Raw genomic sequence first — 19128 nt, 5'->3', positions numbered from 1 at the left:
ATCAGCTGCACGTTTTCCTCGCAATCTGTTTTTCTACAGTTGTTTTCCCTTGACTATTAACCCTCCTCTGGCAGATCCTATCTAAATCCATTTGTAATGAACTCATAAATCAGGGCTCCGTGACACCAAGGTGTGCTGGGGGGAGAAAAAGCAATTGCACACTTAAGAACCAATCAAAGGCAATTAAAACCTGAAGACAGTCATAAAAGGTCAAAGATTATTAAAAGAACAAGACACTGATGCAGACTTCATCCTCCTTCTGTTGAGCTACATTTACCTTTGTCTTTTTTGGTTGGGATGGGATCCAGTGGTTTTTATTATCTCAGACACTTCTGACCACGTTGTGTGTTCAGTAACACGTCCAGCCCAATTTGCTGCGGTCAAGACCAAACAACACTTGGTGACACTGCTCGTTCCACCAATACCAAGTGAGAAGGATTAAAGATTAAAATAAAAGCAAGAAGTGATGGAGCGGAAGGCTTTAGCAGAAGCTGCTGTACTGTCTCCCCCAGCTCCCCCGTAATCTGTATTTATTTACAGAGCAATTGTACAAGTCACGTCACAGCTTTTGAGTCAGCGAATCCTCCTCGGAGATGTTCTCCTGCACAACATTATTTGTTTCATTCTGCTCTGAAATAACTTTTAAGTACAATTGAGCACACAGCAGCACCAGCCCCAGTTACTGACTGAAAATACTTTTACAGCTTGTTTTCTAAATTCAAGCCAGTTGTACACATTGCAAATGCACCTGTGCACGCTTGCCAAAAAATGAGGGGTCTACTCTAAACAGCTTTTGTTCCACATTGCTCCAGAAAGCAACACACAAACTTCAGACAGACAAGAGCTCATGAGGGATCTCTTCTTTAAAGAGGTTCTCTGGGAATGAGGAACTCCCACATCTGCTCCGAAGCCTCATGCAGGGGAACTAAAAAAATCTATGGGAAGGAGAGCAAGTGAGGCAGCTTAACCTTCCTTGGCACCAGCTGCTGACACTGGATACTTCTCACCATTTTGGGTTGATAGCACAACTATGGCAAGGCCTGGACAGATTAAAGGAGTAGCAATGAGCTTCTAGGAGCAGCTACCAAAGAGATCTCCTCCAGACAAGCTCAATGATCAGTGTTTGCCAGATCCTTGTTTGTGCTTTACCTTGAGGGACTTCTTCCAAACACCCTTTCAATAAGATGTTGGATCTGACTTCCCTCCCTCATTCCTACCTCCAAACCATGCCCAGCATTGTTCTCTGTCCACAGCACATTACCCGACATCCCAACCCAGCTCTAAAACAATTATCAAGTGAGTTATAACACACGGAAGGCATTTCCATCCATGAGCTTCTAAATAACCCAGAGCTGCCTGCAGCTTAATCTCATGGAACAACTTGTCAAAACATTTTACATCTATGGAGAAGAAACTACAACCTCTGATAGTAGGGAGCAGGGCACTTGCCTGCAATTCTCTAATTGCTTGAGAAGTGAGAATCCAGCAGCTCCAGGAGTACATTCTGCAGGTAGTTTACACTCCTTGTAGCTGCTTTTTACCTCGATGAAGTTCCTGTTAGCACATCTACAAAGGTGCACAGCAAATAGCAGAAAGATTAACGTTTCCTTGGCACCTCCTTCCTAGCAAGGATGCATTTCCAGATGGCACCTATTTGCATATTTGATACTTTCAAAACTAATTTACCGTTTATCGCCTTAATTTATACAAATCCAATGCAAGTCTCCATCACCTCTCCAAGGAAAAGAGCCACCGCTCACAAACAGAAGAGCAGGATGGACTAGCACCAAGGATTTCTGGGAATAGCTATTCATCTGACCTTTTGCCAGGATCACTAATGATTTCTACACCAGCATTTGTCTTCTGGGTAACAGAAACAATGCTTTATTTATTAAACTTGTCATTGAACGTGACAATGCAATTTACTGGCTTTTATCTGGTGCCAAGCATAAAGTTTGCGAAAAGTCATTTCCCAATAAATTGTGGCAGGGAGTGACTATGCAATGTTAGCTCCATATGAAAGAGGAAAGTGGGGGCTGCAGAGGAAAGTTGCACAGATTGCAAAAAGCATCTCTAACTTTTGATAAATGGGATTGAAATACTCAAGTTGACTGTAGAACTGACCAACTTTGCTAATAAGATTTAATTAGATGTTACTGCACAACAGGATTTCTTTCCTCATTTTAAGTTTGGTTTTAACCCAAAATAACATATTGTTAGACCTAACTACAGATAAAAAATCTTAGCTAAACAAAATGGAAATAACCTGTTAGAGCACAGCACTGAGACAAGACCTTGTCCTAGTTTTGCAAACACTTCATGAGGAAGCTGCAACATCTGCAAAGGGTTTCACTACCAGGAGAGATGTTGAGTGTGTACATACCCCAAAAGACAGACACCCACAGGAGCTTTACTGGCAGTAAAACCACTCAGTAATACCTAATGCATCAGGTAACTTCAGATGCCTCTCAGTATTTCCTTGTGACTGAGTTCAACACTGTACTTCAACCATTTTCTGCAGCTTCACAAACCCTTTGGCACATCTGAAGGGGTTGTGCAGTCAAGCCTTGCTTTCTAAGAACTGCGCCCTCACCTCCCACCCACGTCCTTCCCCCCTGCCTGCTCACCCTGACTCACAGGATGCAGCAGATCTGTGCCCATGCACAGGAAATCCTCACAGGATCCTTCTCCTCACCCTGGAAGAGCTCTAATGCAACCTACCCCTGCAGGATCCCTCTGCCCAGCTCTGAGCTTCAACCCTGCAGGTGGATCCCAAATTACTGATTAATGATTTCTCATCCCCATCCTCCCACTCCATTACTTCGTTCTTCCTCTGTAAACGTACAAACTGGGTTAGTTCAGGCTCTGAAATCAGCCCATGCAGCATGGTTGTGTTGGTTCACAAGTCTGATGACCTGGTTTTCACACTATCTTCCTGCCTTCCATTCAAATATTCCTGAGGAGCCACCCAAATCCGTCCCTAAGGAAGGTCTGCTTAATTTTTATGGAGGGCGATTATTGTATTTTTTAAATTGAAACCACAATTACTACAAATACAGCAGCTCTTGAGATTCAGTGCTGCGATTTGCCACCCTGGCCATCTGCAAATGTGTCGTTTGTGATGCTTTCTTTTAATCCTGTTAATGCTCAATGACCTTTTCAAAATGCTCTTTTATTCTTGATTCATGTTCCAATCAGCCCAGTCACAAAAGTTTTGGAACTGCTCAATTGAAATGGAAAGGTTTTTTCTGGCAGAAACAGCCAAGTTCAGCAAGTTGGTTCCAGCCTGACTGATCCAGGTTCTCCTTTCAGTCTATGTTGTCTATGTTGTTCTAAGAGGAATTACATTTAAAAAAAAAAATGAGAAAAGGCACATAGTTAGGGCAGAAGGGGGCACCTGATGTATTACCAAGGTGACAGTAACCATCACATGCTCATGACAGCACACCTAACGCACACTGAACAGCCCAAACACAGGATGGTGTTGTGTCCCAGCCTCTCAGAGCTGCAGCCGCCCGGCTCTACGTGCAAACTCAGCATTTTGCTGTCCTGGAGGCTGGTAGCCAGGGTTGTAAATTCATGAGATTACTCTGGCAAGTAACCGGATGCCTGGCAAGGCGGGGAGGACACACAGGGGATCTCTCATCAGCCTCATCCTGAGCATTCTCCCATTACCAAAAAGGTCAAAAAAGTAGGTTAATATGCCTTTTGCCTGGGTCTTGCACCAAGTACTTTGCTGACTGTCCTGCAAAGCTCCCAACAGCCCAGTTTTGCCCCAGGAATCCAAGTTTTAAACTAGGAAGCTCATAGTTTCACATACACACAAGCCATAGGAATACCATAACTCCAGTTAACAACATATTCATGCTTCCCAGAATTCCTTCCCTTGACATAATTCCCAGATTTGCCTATTCTTGAAGTCCTTCCATGCTTTCCTTGCCACTGCTGACCTCAATTGCACCTGCAGACAGGCAGAGTGGGATCCAACACCACAGATAATTCTGCAAAACTTTTAATAAATTCAAGCAGTAGAGACACTTTCTGCATGAGCAGAGCTCCACCTGGTATGTGCCACCTTCAACCCATGTCAGATTTCTCCTTCACTCTAATATGAAGTTAATAGTTATTCCATTTGGCCAGTTCTTCACCTCACCAAGCTCTGGAATAGCCCTGCCCAGACTCATGGCTGCTGAAGCGGTGTTTGACCACCCAGTGGAGCACTGTCAATGCTAAGCCAAGATTACAGCCAAACCTCTCTGTGATGACCCCTAAAAGTGCAGGGTGACAGCACTCAGTAGATAAATACAGCTTTAACTGCTGTGGTCAGCACAATGCAGCTGATATTTTACCTCATTCTTCCATTTCATGGCTCTCTCCTCCTTTGAATTAACTCACCAAAAGCCCCATCTCTTGTTTCTGGAGCCGGTCTCAGATTGCAGCCCAGGCTCACAGCCAGACCCCCACCATCTGGGCAGGCAGAAGCTTTTTAAATCCTGATCTTTACCAAAGCAAAAATGACCAGGGAAGGCAGGTAACAGGATATCACTTTCAAACTCAGCAGTTTGTCTAATCAAAAAGACAGAAAGTATCACCTGAAGAAATGCAAACAAAATTCCCTGAAAGAATAAGGAGTATTTTATTTATGGTGGCTTTAGGCAACCACTAAGCTTCTGTCTTCAGTGCAGTCTCAACCCTTTTTCCTTCTACACAAAATCCTCTTAAGTGCTGTTTTCAGTCTTGTTTCAGCTGATGCTGCTAAAATTGTGAGATCCTGAGTTCTGCTTTCACCCAGTCTGGTAACCCTCCCACTTTGCAACAAGGACATGATTGAAATTTCAAGTCAATGCACCAGGAAAGAACTCAGCTCCACTTTCTGTAACAAAAAGTCATGGAGGACATCCTCCTTAGACTCAGGAACACGGCCCTGGCAAGGACAAGCTCTGCAGCACGGCTGCTAACACCTGGAGTCCTGTCCCAAGAGCTTAAACCCAGAGTCAGGACTCCTAAACCAACCCTGCAATGAAAATACTACAGGTACACTGATGAAATATACGGTTTAATTTGCATAGAGCAAGAACAAAGTAGGTAATTTATCAGCAGAGCAGCCAGATAAGTCAAAGGCCTGCAAATCCATTCCCAATTCTTCAACCCAACTTGAAAGGTGCAGCACAAAGAGTACGAGCTCAAAGTAAGTTGAGTATTTCCTCCCAAACCCTTGAAAGGGGAGGGAGGGCAAAACACCAGCACCAGATAACACAAGGAAATTAATCTCCTGGTTGATGCCAAGTCTCAGGCCATCACTCCAGGAAACACAGCACAAGATATTACCTAATGCAACTAAAGTCATTCTAAATAGAAGTCTATTTGGGGCACAAATAAGGAATAGATCCTGTTTTCAATTCCTCACTCAAAGCTGGGTTGTACCTAAAAATTCAGGAGAAGGAGAGGATTCTACTGCATCTGGCATTACTCAGACAGCACCTGTTCTGGGAAATTATATTTTAATTAGAGAACAAGCAAAGTCCCTTCCTCAAGTACACCGTGTTTTCTCTCCATGATGAATTCCCTCAGCTCAACTAACAGGGAAACATCTTTAAAACTTACTCAACCCACATTCCCCCTTGTGCCCCACGAAGGAAGTCTCAAAAGGTCATCTGTGTCTCATCTACTACTTCCAAGACAACCTGTTTGGAGGCAATCAGGATTAATAAGTGATTTCTGGCTACTAGACAAGGTCCAGGTGACAGGAACCCTGAGTTATTGAAACTCAAGTAAGTCACAACAGCTCAACACTCTCCAGTGGTTCAGTTACAGCTCTCAGCCAGGTACCTACACAGAGTATTTGGTCAATTCTCACATTAAAAAGTCAACATGAACCCCTCAGTCAAGGACTATTAAATAATTAAGAAGGCATCACACAAAAGATGAAGAAAAAAAATCAGTTTATAGTCTGGTTTAAAGTGGCTACACCTCCACTGCACTGCCCGGAGTTCTTGATCTTTGTGTTCTAATTAACACAACCATTCAGAAAACAAAATGTGGGGTAAAGCCCAACTAGAGAGAGCAGGAAGCTTGGGAAAAGCTATTAATTGCTCCTTCAAGGATGAAACCTCAGTGGTTAAAGAAATTCAAATTTGAAATCCCATGTTTTTAAGTGAGATTTTTTTTCACCCTTATTCCAGGAAGTGGCAAAGGATTAGGAAAAACTGAAGGGTAAACATGCTTTGACTTTGTGCATTAAGGAGACAAAGATTTATTTGGTTGAGGGTTTTTTAAACTCTTCAGGACTCCTTGCATGACTCAGTGGGAAAGCAGGAAATTTCATGCCCTTTGTAAATCACTCTATAAAGTGATTGAATAAGAAATTATCAATAAAAACAGAAGATCAACATCATTTTGAGTATCTCCTTTGCCTGAAAAAAAAAAAAAAATCCTTAAACCACATTGAATTAAAGCGGGGTAGAAAAACAGGACTTAGCATGGATGGAGCTCTGAGCAGCCTGGTCTAGTGGAAGGTGTCCCTGCCCATGCAAGGGGTTGGACTATAGGGCCTTTTAAGGTCCTTCCAACCCAAACTACCCTGTGATTCTATAGCCCTAAACTCCAGCTTACGCTGCCTGCACAGGCACCTTTCACTTCTCCAGCAAAATTGCCCTCTTCAGCAGGCACTAAAATACTGTTGTATTTCACTTTGAGGAAGCTCTACCACCATCTGCACCAGCTCAAGGGGGAAAATCCCAACAAAACGCTTCTCTACAAGTTTACTTAGCAGGGTAAGGAGCTATTTGGACTTGACCAAATATCCCCTCAAAGGGCAGACAGGAGAATAAACACAAGCACTGGTACTGCACAGCAAGTTTTTATTTATTTAGATATTTATTATCTAAATTATTATAGACCATCTGGGTATAAATTGGAGTTTTAAGGCTTTGGGGTGACCTAATTGTGAACTTTCAGTACCTGAAGGAGCTGACAGGAAAGACGGAGAGAAACTGTTTAGAAGGGCTTGGAGAGACAGAACAAGGGGGAATGGCTTCCCACTGACAGAGAGTAGGGTTAGATGGGATATTGGGAAGAAATTCTTCCCTGGGAGGGGCTGAGGCCCTGGCACAGGTTGCCCAGAAAACCTGTGGTTGCCCCATCCCTGGAATTGTCCAAGGCCAGGTTGGACGGAGCTTGGAGCAGCCTGGGCTAGTGGAAGGTGTCCCTGTCCATGGCAGGGGGTGGCACTGCATGGGCTTTAAGGTCCCTTCCAACCCAAACAATTCTGGGATTCAATGATCCATCAAAGCCAAACTGGCCCAGTACAGAGCGCTGGGGAGCACTGCATGATGTGCAACTCTGAGTTCCCCAGACATCCTTCGCACAGGGAAGTCAAGGGAAGGAAGGAAAGCAAAACTGACAGCTGTGGAAGCAGAAACTGAATAGGGCAGCAATGTCTCCTTCCCAAAGAAAGTCATTTCTCAACTCAACTACGGTAATAAAGACTAAAAATAAGCATTCAAAAGAGCTGAGCTGCACTTTCATTTTGTTTCACTCCCAGATGTCAACTAGTCCCATATCAGCACATATATTTACCATATGAGGAAATCCTGTTTGAACAACTTCAACTTGTGAATGCTTTTCCTTCCCTACTGAACCACAAGATTAAGCATCAGTGCAATGGCAGTATTCCCTATCCCACTGATATCCTCTGACTTGATTATTTTGGGAATTTGCCGTTTAGGATAACATTTAGCTATGGTCACACTCTTGGCTTGGCTAATAAAACAGACTCCACAAAACAGCTGAAGCTGGTATTTCTTAGAAGGCACAAGGTGCAAAGGACTTGCTGTGGAGACTGAAAACATCTCCTGAGCTCTCACACATGGGGGGTGTCAAAACAGACACAGCCAGGTTAGAGATGGGCTGATTCCAGACAAACAACCCCTTCCCTGAAAAATAGTCTGACTGAGCAGCTCCTGAGGTTTGTGTGCTGCGTGCCACTGTCACACCACACACTCTGGGCCGTGTCTCTGCACTTCTCAGCTGCCTCAGAAATCCTACAAGGATAATGCCAGCCAGCACTACACAAGACAGACTGACTTTATGGTTGATTGAATCATATATTTTCCTAAAATTGTCCTCCTTTTCCTCAACAGTTGCACAGTAGAAAAAATCCCTTCTAACGTGATCACACCAGTTTATGCAACCCTGGAAAAAGGGTTTTATTTTTTACAAAGAGTAACTGGATTCCATCCATTCATAGCCCACAATTCCAGAAATCTCAGTAGATCCACTCTCCCAAGTCCTGCTTTCCCTGAACAGTGCATTTTGTTTATTTTTAGCTCAGGAGACACATCCATCCAGGCAGTTTTCAAGCTTCATATGCTGCCCTGCCCTGTTTCACTGAGCATCTGACTGATATGTGGACACAGTTCCAAGTTCTCCCTTCAGCTCCCTGGGAGCACAGACTTGAAACAAAGGTTCCCATCTTTGCTCTGCACAGATATTGGTAACCCTGTGGTACCAAGAAGGTGTTTGACCCAATATGCTGCACCACACCAGCTGCTCCCAGCTGTTCTCTGCAATAAAAGGGCCATTTCACCATTTTAATGATCCATTTCTGTATCCTCGCCTCAGACCGCTAAAATTAGAGATCTTGGAAGCACCCTAAAGTCTGGGTTTGCACTTGAGTTGAAACTGGAAGCTGCAGGTTCTTCCCTGAAGTCCACTCAGTATTGGAAATCACCACATGCTGTTGGAAGTTCTGATCAAATTTCTCCTGCCATGATCTCCATGACTAAACATGAAAATATCAGAAGGCAGTAAAAGCTTTTAACAGTCAGGAAACTTCCAAAGGATTTGTGCTCTACTTCTTTCAAAAAACTGGTACAGTTACACTGAAACCCTGACTGCAGGTTTTTATATCCCCTTAAGGAAGTCGGTACCACCACTGTTATTTTACTTGAGGCCTCCTTGTTTTCCTTGTCCTCTTCTCCTGTGAGGAGTTTTGCCATGGCAGAAGTCAGGATAGTCTGCTGGAATCCCAATTTCAAATTCCACAGTCAGGTCTCACATTTAGAGATTTCAGTGTGTTAAAATAAGCTACACAACTGCAATAAGATGCTCCCTCCCGTCAGAAGTCAGATACAGCACCTGAACCAATGAGAGGAGCAGAACTTTGATCTCCACTCTTCTTCACCTTTCACCTGACACTATAAAGATCTTTATCCTGCACGATACAGGTGGCAAAAAACATACAAGCACTGACTCTGAAATTCTTATGGTTGAAGGTATTAAGTCAAGGATTACACTTGTTTGGTCAAACACCATTTGTATTGCTGGGCTCAGGGTTGTTCTTCTACAAACTAAATACATTTGAACATTCTGAAATTGTTATGCTGGAAAACCTGAACTATAAATTTCTAAACAGCATAAGGTGATGTGATTTCCTACAAGTGATTCCATCCATGAGGAGGCTGTGGAAAAGCCACTGTCCACGAATTCAGGGAAGGGCCTGGGCAGCCCCCATTTTATCCCTGCCCTGGCTCGGAGCCGATGGAATCTGCTCCCTCCACACAGCACCAAATTCAAAGGTTTATGCCCTGGGCTAATCCAGGAAACACACGGCGGGATGGAGATTATTCCACATGGCTGAGGAAACTGGAGGCTCTCCGTGGGGGAAGGAAAGTTCTGAGCCCGATGGAGGAGCAGCCAAGGCTGCAGCACCCCCTGTTCCGCCTGCACTTGGCTTTCCTGTATTTCGCAGCTTCCATGAGCTCCGAGCACAGCGAACACCCTTCCCGCTTCCCGACGGGGAGAGAGAATTTGGATTTAAGCACAGCAGCAACAGCGGATGGGCCCAGCAATATCCCAGGCGGTACCAGCCGCCGCCAAAGCGGAACCACTCCCGCCGGGATTCCACAGCCTTCCCTCCGGGAATACCGCCCGGGACAGGGCGCAAGGACCGGGCAGTGACCGGGCAGCGGCGCACCGGGCGGGCCCCGCCGAGATGAGGCCCTCCCGCCCCCCAGGCCCCGGCAGCACCGCCCGTCCCTCCGTTCCCCGCTCCCTCCTCGCCGCCCCGGGGGAAGGCCGGGCGAGGTCCCCCGGTGCGCGGCGGCGGTGCGGGCGCGGGTGCCGCGGCGCGGTGCCGCTCTCACCATGTCGGCGGGGCGGGTGCGCGGGGCGGTAGAACGGCGGCGCCTCCCGGTCCGTCGCTGTCGCTGAGAGGCCGCGGACCGTCCGCTGCTTCCGCCGCCGCCCGGCCGGGAACATCCGGGTCAGCGCCGGCCCCGCCCCGCGCCCGGTCCACCAATCAGCGCGCGACTCGCCGGCCATCGCCAAGTATGGAGCGCGGTGGGGCGGGAGGAGCCATTGCCGCGGGGGGGGGGGCCGGGAGGAGCCATTGCCTGGCGGGGGGGGAGAAGGGAGGGCGGCACCAAGTGCCGCGCGGAGGTGCGATAGGCGGCCAATCAGGGGCGGGGCGGGGCCAGGGGCGGGGCCTGGCGGGGGCGCGCCCCCAGCGCGGGCCCGGCCGTCAGACGGTGCCGGAGCGTCCGCGCTGTAGCGGCTGCGGCCCTTGAAACGCACTCAGATGACCCTTAGGGCTAAACGAAGGCACACGTCAGCTCCGTAGCAGCGTGTAGCAACCGCACCAGTGCTGAGAATTGGGCTTTACAGAGGTAAACTGGACTTCACACGTCACTGCTGGTGCTGCCTGTAACGCATCCGCCAGCTCTGAAGTGACACGGAAAAACAATCAGCCTCCGGCTGCTTAAGGCCAGAGATAATTAGTTTGAAAAGGAAGTGTTCGGCGTTCTCTGGAAGTTCAGCAGGCAGGTGCCTGCTGGAGGCTGCGCAGATGCTGACATAGGTTGATGCCCTCAGGGCTCAGGCAGCTCTGATAGGGATCACAGAATATTTAGGGTTGGAAGGGACATCTGGAGGTCATCTGGTCCAACCCACCTGCCAAGGCAGGGTGACCTGGAGGTGACCTGGAGCAGGATTCCAAATACAAGACAGAAATCAGGGTGTATGAGCAGATAAAACACTTTGCTCAAGCTGTCCCAAAATAAACATTTTTTTCTGTTTCTGGACTAATTCACATTTCAGTGATCTCAGGTAAGACATCCTGACTCCAGATTCCTGACTTGTGCTCAGTGCGGACCTGGGAATGTTAGAGCTACAACACAGCCAGTTACCCCAGGAAAGCGCTGGATTTGCTAAGCATCACCTTCCTCTGCAGCTCTTTTGGAACAATTCCGCTCGTGTTTCGCCACAGTTTTGGCACCAGGACCCCAAGAACCCTCCACTGGTACTCTCTGCACTGCAGACTTGGCTGTGGTGAGCCAAAAGTCCTTCCATTATTCCGTTTACGTCCCTTGGTTTGCTGTAGAAGCTGGAAATGCTGACACCAGGAGTCACACTTGGCTTTTCCCTTGGAGATGACACTGTGGAACATCCTCCCCACAGGAGGTGACCAAGATGGACTCAGACAGGTGTTTGTGGCTCAATTCTATCAGATACCAAACAGGACCTTGTAGGAGATAACAGCTCTGACAGCTCCTTAACAGGCCAAACCAGCCACAGCTTTCCATTTGAAAAGGACAACCCCAGTTTCTAGGGAAGGGAACTGCTTGGACATAGATCCAGTTACAACAGCTTGAGACAGAACTGTAAAACATGACTTTGCACGACCACATGCAGACCTAGCAGCTCTCACCGGTGTTCTTAGTGCAGTAACAAAATGAACCCAGGAAGGAAAGGAGAGAAAACAGGAGAATGATCTCAGGATAAACAGGAGCTTTACTGCTTCAGAGAAACACAAAAACACATTGAACTCCATTAATAACCACTACCAAATAAACCCAGAGGTGGGAGATGACCTTGCAATGTCTAGTGGAGCAGCCACATGACCTCAGAAGGCTCAAGCGCCTCCAAATTCCCTTCTTTGCCCCTACTCCTCAGCCTAACCTTCTAAATCCCAGTTTGTAAGATGCAGCAATCCCAAGTGGTTCCTATTTTGCAATCCCCAGATCCTCCTCCAGTCCTTAGGTTCCCTCAGAGCTGCCTCCTGGCAGTAATTAAGAAAAGCAAACCTGTTCATTACACAGGGCAGTTAATTCATTCATTTTCCAGGGCTCCACACATCTAACGTGTGTGTCTTCCTTGGGACTGGGAAGCCAGAATTGCTAAATTTGACAATGCCCTTCTAAAACTTCCTTATTTTTATCACAAAACTCATGCAAAGTATTCAGTGACAACTATACTTGTAGTAGCTTTTAGTTTTGGACAGAAACAGCTCCTATTTGCTTGCTGAAGAGGCAGAGCAGCCCAGTACATTCCAAACAATTTGAGATCCAAATGAATGTCAAGACCAAGAGGATGTTTTTCCTAGCAGAAGACATAGAAGCATCCTGGATTTTTTTTTCCTGCTAATAGATATACAGAAGAATAAACAGCTGCTTTTTGTTTTCCCAAAAAATATCTGCATTAAGAAGATCTGCAGATTCCTTCTGAAACTGATGTCACATCTTTTTTCAAATGAGGACCAGCTGCTTGCTTTGCTTGTTTACAGCAGGACAGGCTTCAGGGAATTTTGGTTGTTTGTTTATTAAGATGTAGGAAGGGACTCTCCCTGGCAGGCTCCACTTTGGAGTATGGAGTGAATCCTAGCAGGCAAAAAATCCATGGATGTCCCTATCATCCTGCCTTCTGTTGGGATTTGTGGAGGGGTTGGCACCAAATACAGCAAATTCAGGGATATTCCATAAATCCCAGTGCTGTGAGCTGGCATTACCTGAACCTCGGGCATTTCCCAAACCTCCTGGCGTGGAATCACCCACCTAAACAGGACAAAGTGCTCAAAAGGCTTCGTGTCAGGCATCACCCCTCTGTAAAATGAGGGTCTGTAAACAAAGGAAGCAAACAATGATGTCACTTGATGGCTTAACGGCCCAACAACATCGGATTCATGTGCAATTAATAACAAGGCTTTTGATCCTGCAATCAGCAGCTCTAAAATCCATGTGTTTTCCCTGTACATTTGATTACACTCGAGGAAGCAAAAGGATAAACACTTATTAGCATTACAAAGTACTTTTCACATTCGGCCAGAACTTCCTGAAGCATTAGTGGTCCAGCACGCTGTGGTTTTTATTTTATCCCCCTGCATGCATGGTGAAACGCTATTTATTTTGTTTATTCCTGCATTTCTCCAGGACCAAGGGGGCCTGTGAGAATGTGCTTAGGAACAAAATCCTAGAGAAAACCTTCATGCTTCACTAACTAGTCATTTTTTTAATAAAAAAACATTTTAAGCCTTTTTTTTAGGTCACATTGCCCATTTTCTTTCACGGCACTTGAAAGGTATGTAAACTTTTATTAAGAGTTCTCATAAATTGAATTTATGCTGCAAGAGTCTTCCAGCAATGGTAAAGTTTAGCTTGCTGGGTTTTATTAGTCAGAGTCAGTAAACCAGCAGCATCACTTGATTTGAGGCTGAAAACTGAGCGTTTCTTGGAAAGTAATATAGGAAAAAGATACCTACAACACTGCCCAACGTCTTGGAATTCTGTGTTCAAGCCACAGATTGTTCTCACTATGGAGATCTTTGTACACAGTGTCAAAATAGCACACAAACAATAAAAAATTGCAATTCCAAAGCAGCTTTGCTGAGTGTACTCTTGGAATATGAAGGTTTTAGGAGTTCCACCATTTCCTACAGGAACTGATGAGTAAATCTAAATACCATGGTTAATGAAAAACAACATATTGCTTGTTTAGTGTGAGGTTTGAGGCATTCCCATCCCTGCACTAAGAATGTTAAACCCAACTTTTTCCACTCCATTAGCACCCAAGATGTCCATGCACTGCAGGACTTCTGGGATCCCAAGTTTTCCAGCACGTCCCACTTAGCTGCATTTCCTAGAATGCTGTTTATTTCTCTGCTTGCAACTTCTCCTTTAACTTTATATTTTCAGCACAGAAATCTTAACAGACGAGCTTTCACAAATGTCTTCAGCCTGAGCAAAGAGTATTGACAACATTCTGTCAAACCTGGTCATTAACTGTAGCAATAATATCTATCATTAAAAAAGAATCAAGGAGAAGCTGATTAAATACACCAGAAGGAAACAAAACTTTCTGTTTTCTTACTCTTTCCTTGACACGTTGCACTTCACTTGAAGCCTGCTGATATACCAGCTAAAAGAATTGTGAGGGCCTGGATTCTTTCTTAATACAATAGTCATGGTTCACTAGTTAGAATCTGTACAGAATTAGCCAGAGACACGGACGAATGGAAAAACATGCTTAAAGGGTGAAAAATAGCCCTTTTTCATGGCTTAGTCATTAAAAAACCTCATCAATACAGCACTCGAGGAGTTTTTCTATGTCTACTAATCTAAAAAATGATCACAAAATAGTACACTGCAAATAAAGACAAGAAATGTCGCAGCAGTGCTTTTGCCTGGAATTTAGGAGTTAGCAAAAACTCAGGTCAGTGTTTCCATGCAAGTGCTTTCCTCCAGAGATTTTGGGGGCAAACTTCATCTTCACAGCTAAAGCAGCAGAAAGCAGAATTAGTACAATGAGCTGTGACACATCTTGTTCCATTTTTCCAGTTTCTGCCTCAACCAGCCATACCTGACAGCTGGAACCAGCACCACCCACTGAATCCAACAAAAGTGGTCTGGAAATACATCAGCACAGACACAAAATGTGCTAATTAACGGGAATGTGATCAACATGAAAAGCTGATGAGTGGTGTTTCACTGCATCACAAGCTGTCCCTCCTGCAAGTCAACTCAGCCTTCAGACTATTGTTCATCCCCACAGGATCCAACTGCCATCCACATAAAATCAATAAGGATAGAACAGGAGACTTAATGGAGTCTCTGGCACCTTTCCCATTTCAGGGCAAAGTCCTGCTGAGAAGGGGTTTCTTTTTACTCGACTTCAGGCTTAAACTTTTTGTCATCGTTGCTTGGGTAGCTGAAAGATTTTCAAAGAGAAAACGAGACATCAGTGCCTGCTGGTGAATGTGCCATGTGTCTGGGAGTTAAAATCCAACACACTAGCATGGAGTCCGAGAGCTGGAGGTTCCTGCCCACATCTGAGCTCTCTGGAACATGAAAAAAGAGTTCTGGAAGTACAGAAAGTAAGTGGGGCCCACACCAAGGCTGTGTCAACCATTTCAAGCAGACAACTCCTACTCTAGTGCCTTCCCATGCAGATCTTGACAGAAAAATAAATGATAAATGGGGGGGGGGAGGTGATTCATGTTGTTTAAAACTATAGGAGAAGTTACGTGAGTATTCTTTGTAAAAGAGGAGAGCAAGAACATATTAGTATCCCATGGGAAATGAGAGGAGAGATGCTATAGGATTCTTTGAAAAAACAGAATAAGAGGTGATACACTCAGCCTAGGGAAGGTTCAAGATTTAAAAGAAACTTGCTAGGAAGTTTTTTTAAACAAAATCTGTTGGGGTGAGGGTGAGCCATCCTGTCCTGCACTACAGACAACCAGAACTAATGGTTAAAAGAAAGTCTGTTCTGTTGAAAAGGGTTTGAACTCTGGCTGGCGCAGCTCCAGAGGAGCTCCTCTTCTCCACATGCAAGTATGGAATCACAGAATCATTAAGGTTGGAAAAAACGTCAATGATCATCGAGTCCACCCTGTGCCCGATGCCCACCTTGTCCCCAGCCAGGCCTTCCTTGGGCACCTCCAGGGCTGGGGACTCCAAACCTCCCTGGGCAGTCCCTTCCAATGCCTGATCACCCTTTCCAGGAGGAAATTCCTCCTGATGTCCAACCTGAGCCTCCCCTGGCACAGCTTGAGGCCGTGTCCTCTTTTTCTGTCTCTCATTGCCCGGGAGCAGAGCCCGGCCTCCTCCTCCCCCGGCTCCCCCCTGCTGTCAGGGAGTTGCAGAGCCAGAAGGTCCCCCCTGAGCCTCCTTTTCTCCAGGCTGAGCCCCCCCAGCTCCCTCAGCTGCTCCTGCTGCTCCAGACCCTTCCCCAGCTCCATTCCCTTCTCTGGACATGCTCCAGCATCTCAATGTCCTTCTTAAAGTGAGAGGCCCAGAACTGGCCACAGCACTGGCCGTGCCCTCTGCATGGCTTCTTCCACTACACACCAGGGAAAGAGCAATTTTGATGAAAAATAGTTGTACTTATTCATCTGAGATTCCCAGTCCTGCCTCTGGGTTGTCTGATGGCCACCTGCTGAAAACCTAACCCATATCTAACTCCTAGTCTGTGAGGAATCTTCCTAATTCCATACACAACTCAAGCCAGGTATACAGTTAAGAAAACTGATGCTACAAGCTCTGAACATACTAAAAGTTTAATTCCATCAGAGAAATACAGCAATTATTTTGAAGCTTTCTGGCTTCATTCAGCCTCCTCTATTCTTTTATACATTTATTTACTGGAAAGAAAGGAGAAGAGAGCGTGAGGGGAGAAGGGAGGGAAGGAACCCTGGGACAACACATGCTGGGCTGTAAAATGCAAGGAAGGTTTTTCAAAACTGCACATTCTAAACATCACCTTGGAGTCTCACAACAATAAATACTCAATATTGCACTGCAAGGGTCTAATTGCCAAGTAACTATAGCAATGGAGAGAAAAGCCTGTCTTTGGACACATTCCCTCTGCCTTAATTTTTCCCTGGGGTGGGAAGGGGTGCAGAGAATGCACTCTAGATCCTTAATGGATAACGTTTTCCAGAGCCCCCTCTGATCACTCAGTGACTGTGGGATTTAAAAGCAGTAGAGTGATTTTTCTAAAGAAAGCTGAACGTTCAAAACAATTACCCTGAACTATTCCATCCCCTTGGAAAGGGTTTAATGCACCAGTTCTGAGGTGAGGCTGTCAGGATACACTGAGACACAGCAATGACCCTCTATGAAGCACCTTGCTCACCACCGCTTCCTTCATCCCAAAAAACAGAGCTTTCCAGGGAGTCCAAAAGCCTGAAAATGAGTAAGTGTGAAGTGAGACTACACTGGCCTGCACTGAACATTTGTTTTTGCCAAGAGAAGACCACATTTCTGTGTTGGTTTTAAACACTGCCCTCAGGAATTTAATTTTGGGGATGAAAATTCAAGAATTATTTGGAGGCTTCAAGTTATCTTTCCCCTCTTGATATTTTCCAGAGCTGTTAGGAAATGGGAGGGTGGAGCTGGCACCACTGGGCCAGTGGTTTCAGAAAACACTTCTGTCTCCATTCAGGGAAAAAACTGCTGGATCATGTTGATATTTTTATAAGTAACTCGATGCATGGTTCTATTTTGGATACCAACTATGCAGCAACGCAGACTGATTTGAGCAAATTGCAGGGGGAGGAAGAGAAAATGAAGATCCCCTTAGAGAACAAGAATTGCCTTCTCCAGGGAAACCTCTTGAACCTCCAAGGGCTCAGTTTAACCATGTGCCTTTCAAAAAAAAAGTTTTAAAAGCAGCCATTTATATTTATAATTAAGTAAAAATAAAAGGTAATTGTGGTTGTTCAGTGACATGTGAAGAAGTTGAACTAAACCAATTAAAGGTAAAAAATCTTCCATGTTTACTCCAGATCAAGACCAGTTATACTTTTATGACAAATGAAAGACCTCAAAAAACACAACTTAATAAAATTGTGCCAACTTCAGGGACTTTTCACTTCTATTTGTTGCCTTAGTCTGTAATGGACTTGTTAAAGAACTTCCAGTTTTATGAAACAGCAGAGCCTCCTCCACCTTGATAAAGAAAACTGCCAGCACTTAAACAAGTAACCACAGCTAAAAATTGTCTCACAGTGTGAATGGGAACATTAGTACTTGAAAAACACCCTGTGTTTTTTCACAAGGCTTCTAGAGAATGCCTTCCAGCCAGCCTACACAACATTTGCAACATAAAATTCATTACAGTAGCTTTGAAGACATTCACACTTATGCTCCTGGCTCCACAAAGCTGTAGCACAGTTCAGGGTGGCCAACATCCCATAAATAATTGGGAACCCTTCCCACAAACTCTAAAATTAGGGGGAAAAAATAGTGTGTATATATATATATATATATATATATATATATATGGAAGAAATCCTTCCCTGTGAGGGTGGTGAGGCCCTGGCACAGGGTGCCCAGAGAACCTGTGGCTGCCCCAGCCCTGGAAGTGTCCAAGGCCAGGTTGGACGGGGCTTGGAGCAACCTGGGCTAGTGGAAGGTGTCCCTGCCCATGGCAGGGGGTGGCACTGGATGAGCTTTAAGGTCCTTTCCAACCCAAACCATCCCATGATTTTGTAATTCTAATTATCAACTTCTTGTATGGAGTAACTTCTTGAATATGACAGAATGATCTTGCTAACATTATTCAGCTCCGTTTCCCAAATAAACAGGATGATAGGGGGCCTGGGTTGCTCATAAAATGAGGTGATTTCTGGGACATCAACAGGGATTGACAATAGCTGTTTTTTCACAAGCCTGGACCTTATTTCAAGGCCTGATGAGGCCAGACAGCACAGATTACAGAATCGTTGGTGTTGGAAGGGACCTCTGGAGATCCCCCAGTCCAACCCCACTGCCAAGGCAGGGTCACCTGGAGCAGGCAACACAGGAACGTGTTCAGGTGGGTTTGGAATGTCTCCAGAAAGGGAGAATCCAGGCCCTCCCTGGGCAGCTGTTCCAGTGCTCTGCCACCCTCAGCATAAAGTTCTTCCTCATCTTGAGGTGATGCAGGACCTCTGCCAGGAAAAACTTACACGGGAATGTGTCCAGTGGATGTACCCAACCCTGCAGTGAGAGACTTTGTCCTGCAGCACAGGTGGGTTCTTACCACGGCTGAGGCGAGAGCGCTGAGGGCAGCGGAGCGGCCGCTGTGGGCCCAACGCGGGGACCTGCGAGGAGATGGGAATGCTGCCATAGCCTGAGGGAGACGAGGGCTAACAAGGCCACAGCGGGAACTCTAGGCGGAAAGATGGTGCCCAGGACGGGCTGGGGCCGGGCCGGGCCGGGCCGGGCCCTATGGGGCAAACGGCGTTTTGGGCCGAATCCTACGGGGAAAAGGGGGATTTTGGGCCGGGCCCAAGGTCGGGCGCTGTGGCCATGACGCCCGCCCGCCGGTAACCATGGCAACGGCAGCGGGAGAACTATCGCGAGATCTGCC

The 19128-nt window shown here is 45.9% G+C and overlaps 1 protein-coding gene and 1 long non-coding RNA gene across 5 annotated transcripts in view; both read right to left on the bottom strand.

Moving 5' to 3' along the window:
- CAPZB (capping actin protein of muscle Z-line subunit beta) overlaps nt 1–19058 on the bottom strand; it is a 66063-nt gene extending 47005 nt beyond the window's left edge. The window contains exon 1 of one of the 4 annotated variants that reach the window (XM_032708701.1): nt 18799–19058. In XM_032708701.1, the coding sequence (XP_032564592.1) occupies nt 18799–18885 (87 nt within the window). In that variant the 5' untranslated portion in view covers nt 18886–19058. Of the gene's footprint in view, nt 1–10145; nt 10291–18798 lie in introns of those variants that run through there. The other 3 variants (XM_032708702.1, XM_032708704.1, XM_032708703.1) reach the window with 3 other exon arrangements.
- On the bottom strand, nt 4618–5883 carry LOC116797331. The gene is made up of 2 exons (XR_004360618.1): nt 5329–5883; nt 4618–4873 (listed from the first exon to the last, which is right to left on the bottom strand). It is a non-coding gene; the product is annotated as an uncharacterized LOC116797331 (long non-coding RNA).
- Nucleotides 19059–19128: the final 70 nt, after the last annotated feature.

This window comes from Chiroxiphia lanceolata, chromosome 22 (genome assembly GCF_009829145.1).
Source record: "Chiroxiphia lanceolata isolate bChiLan1 chromosome 22, bChiLan1.pri, whole genome shotgun sequence".
In the NCBI taxonomy this organism is placed as follows: domain Eukaryota; kingdom Metazoa; phylum Chordata; class Aves; order Passeriformes; family Pipridae; genus Chiroxiphia; species Chiroxiphia lanceolata.
Note: the sequence above shows the minus strand (reverse complement) of the source record. Positions and strands in the feature narration are given on the sequence as shown.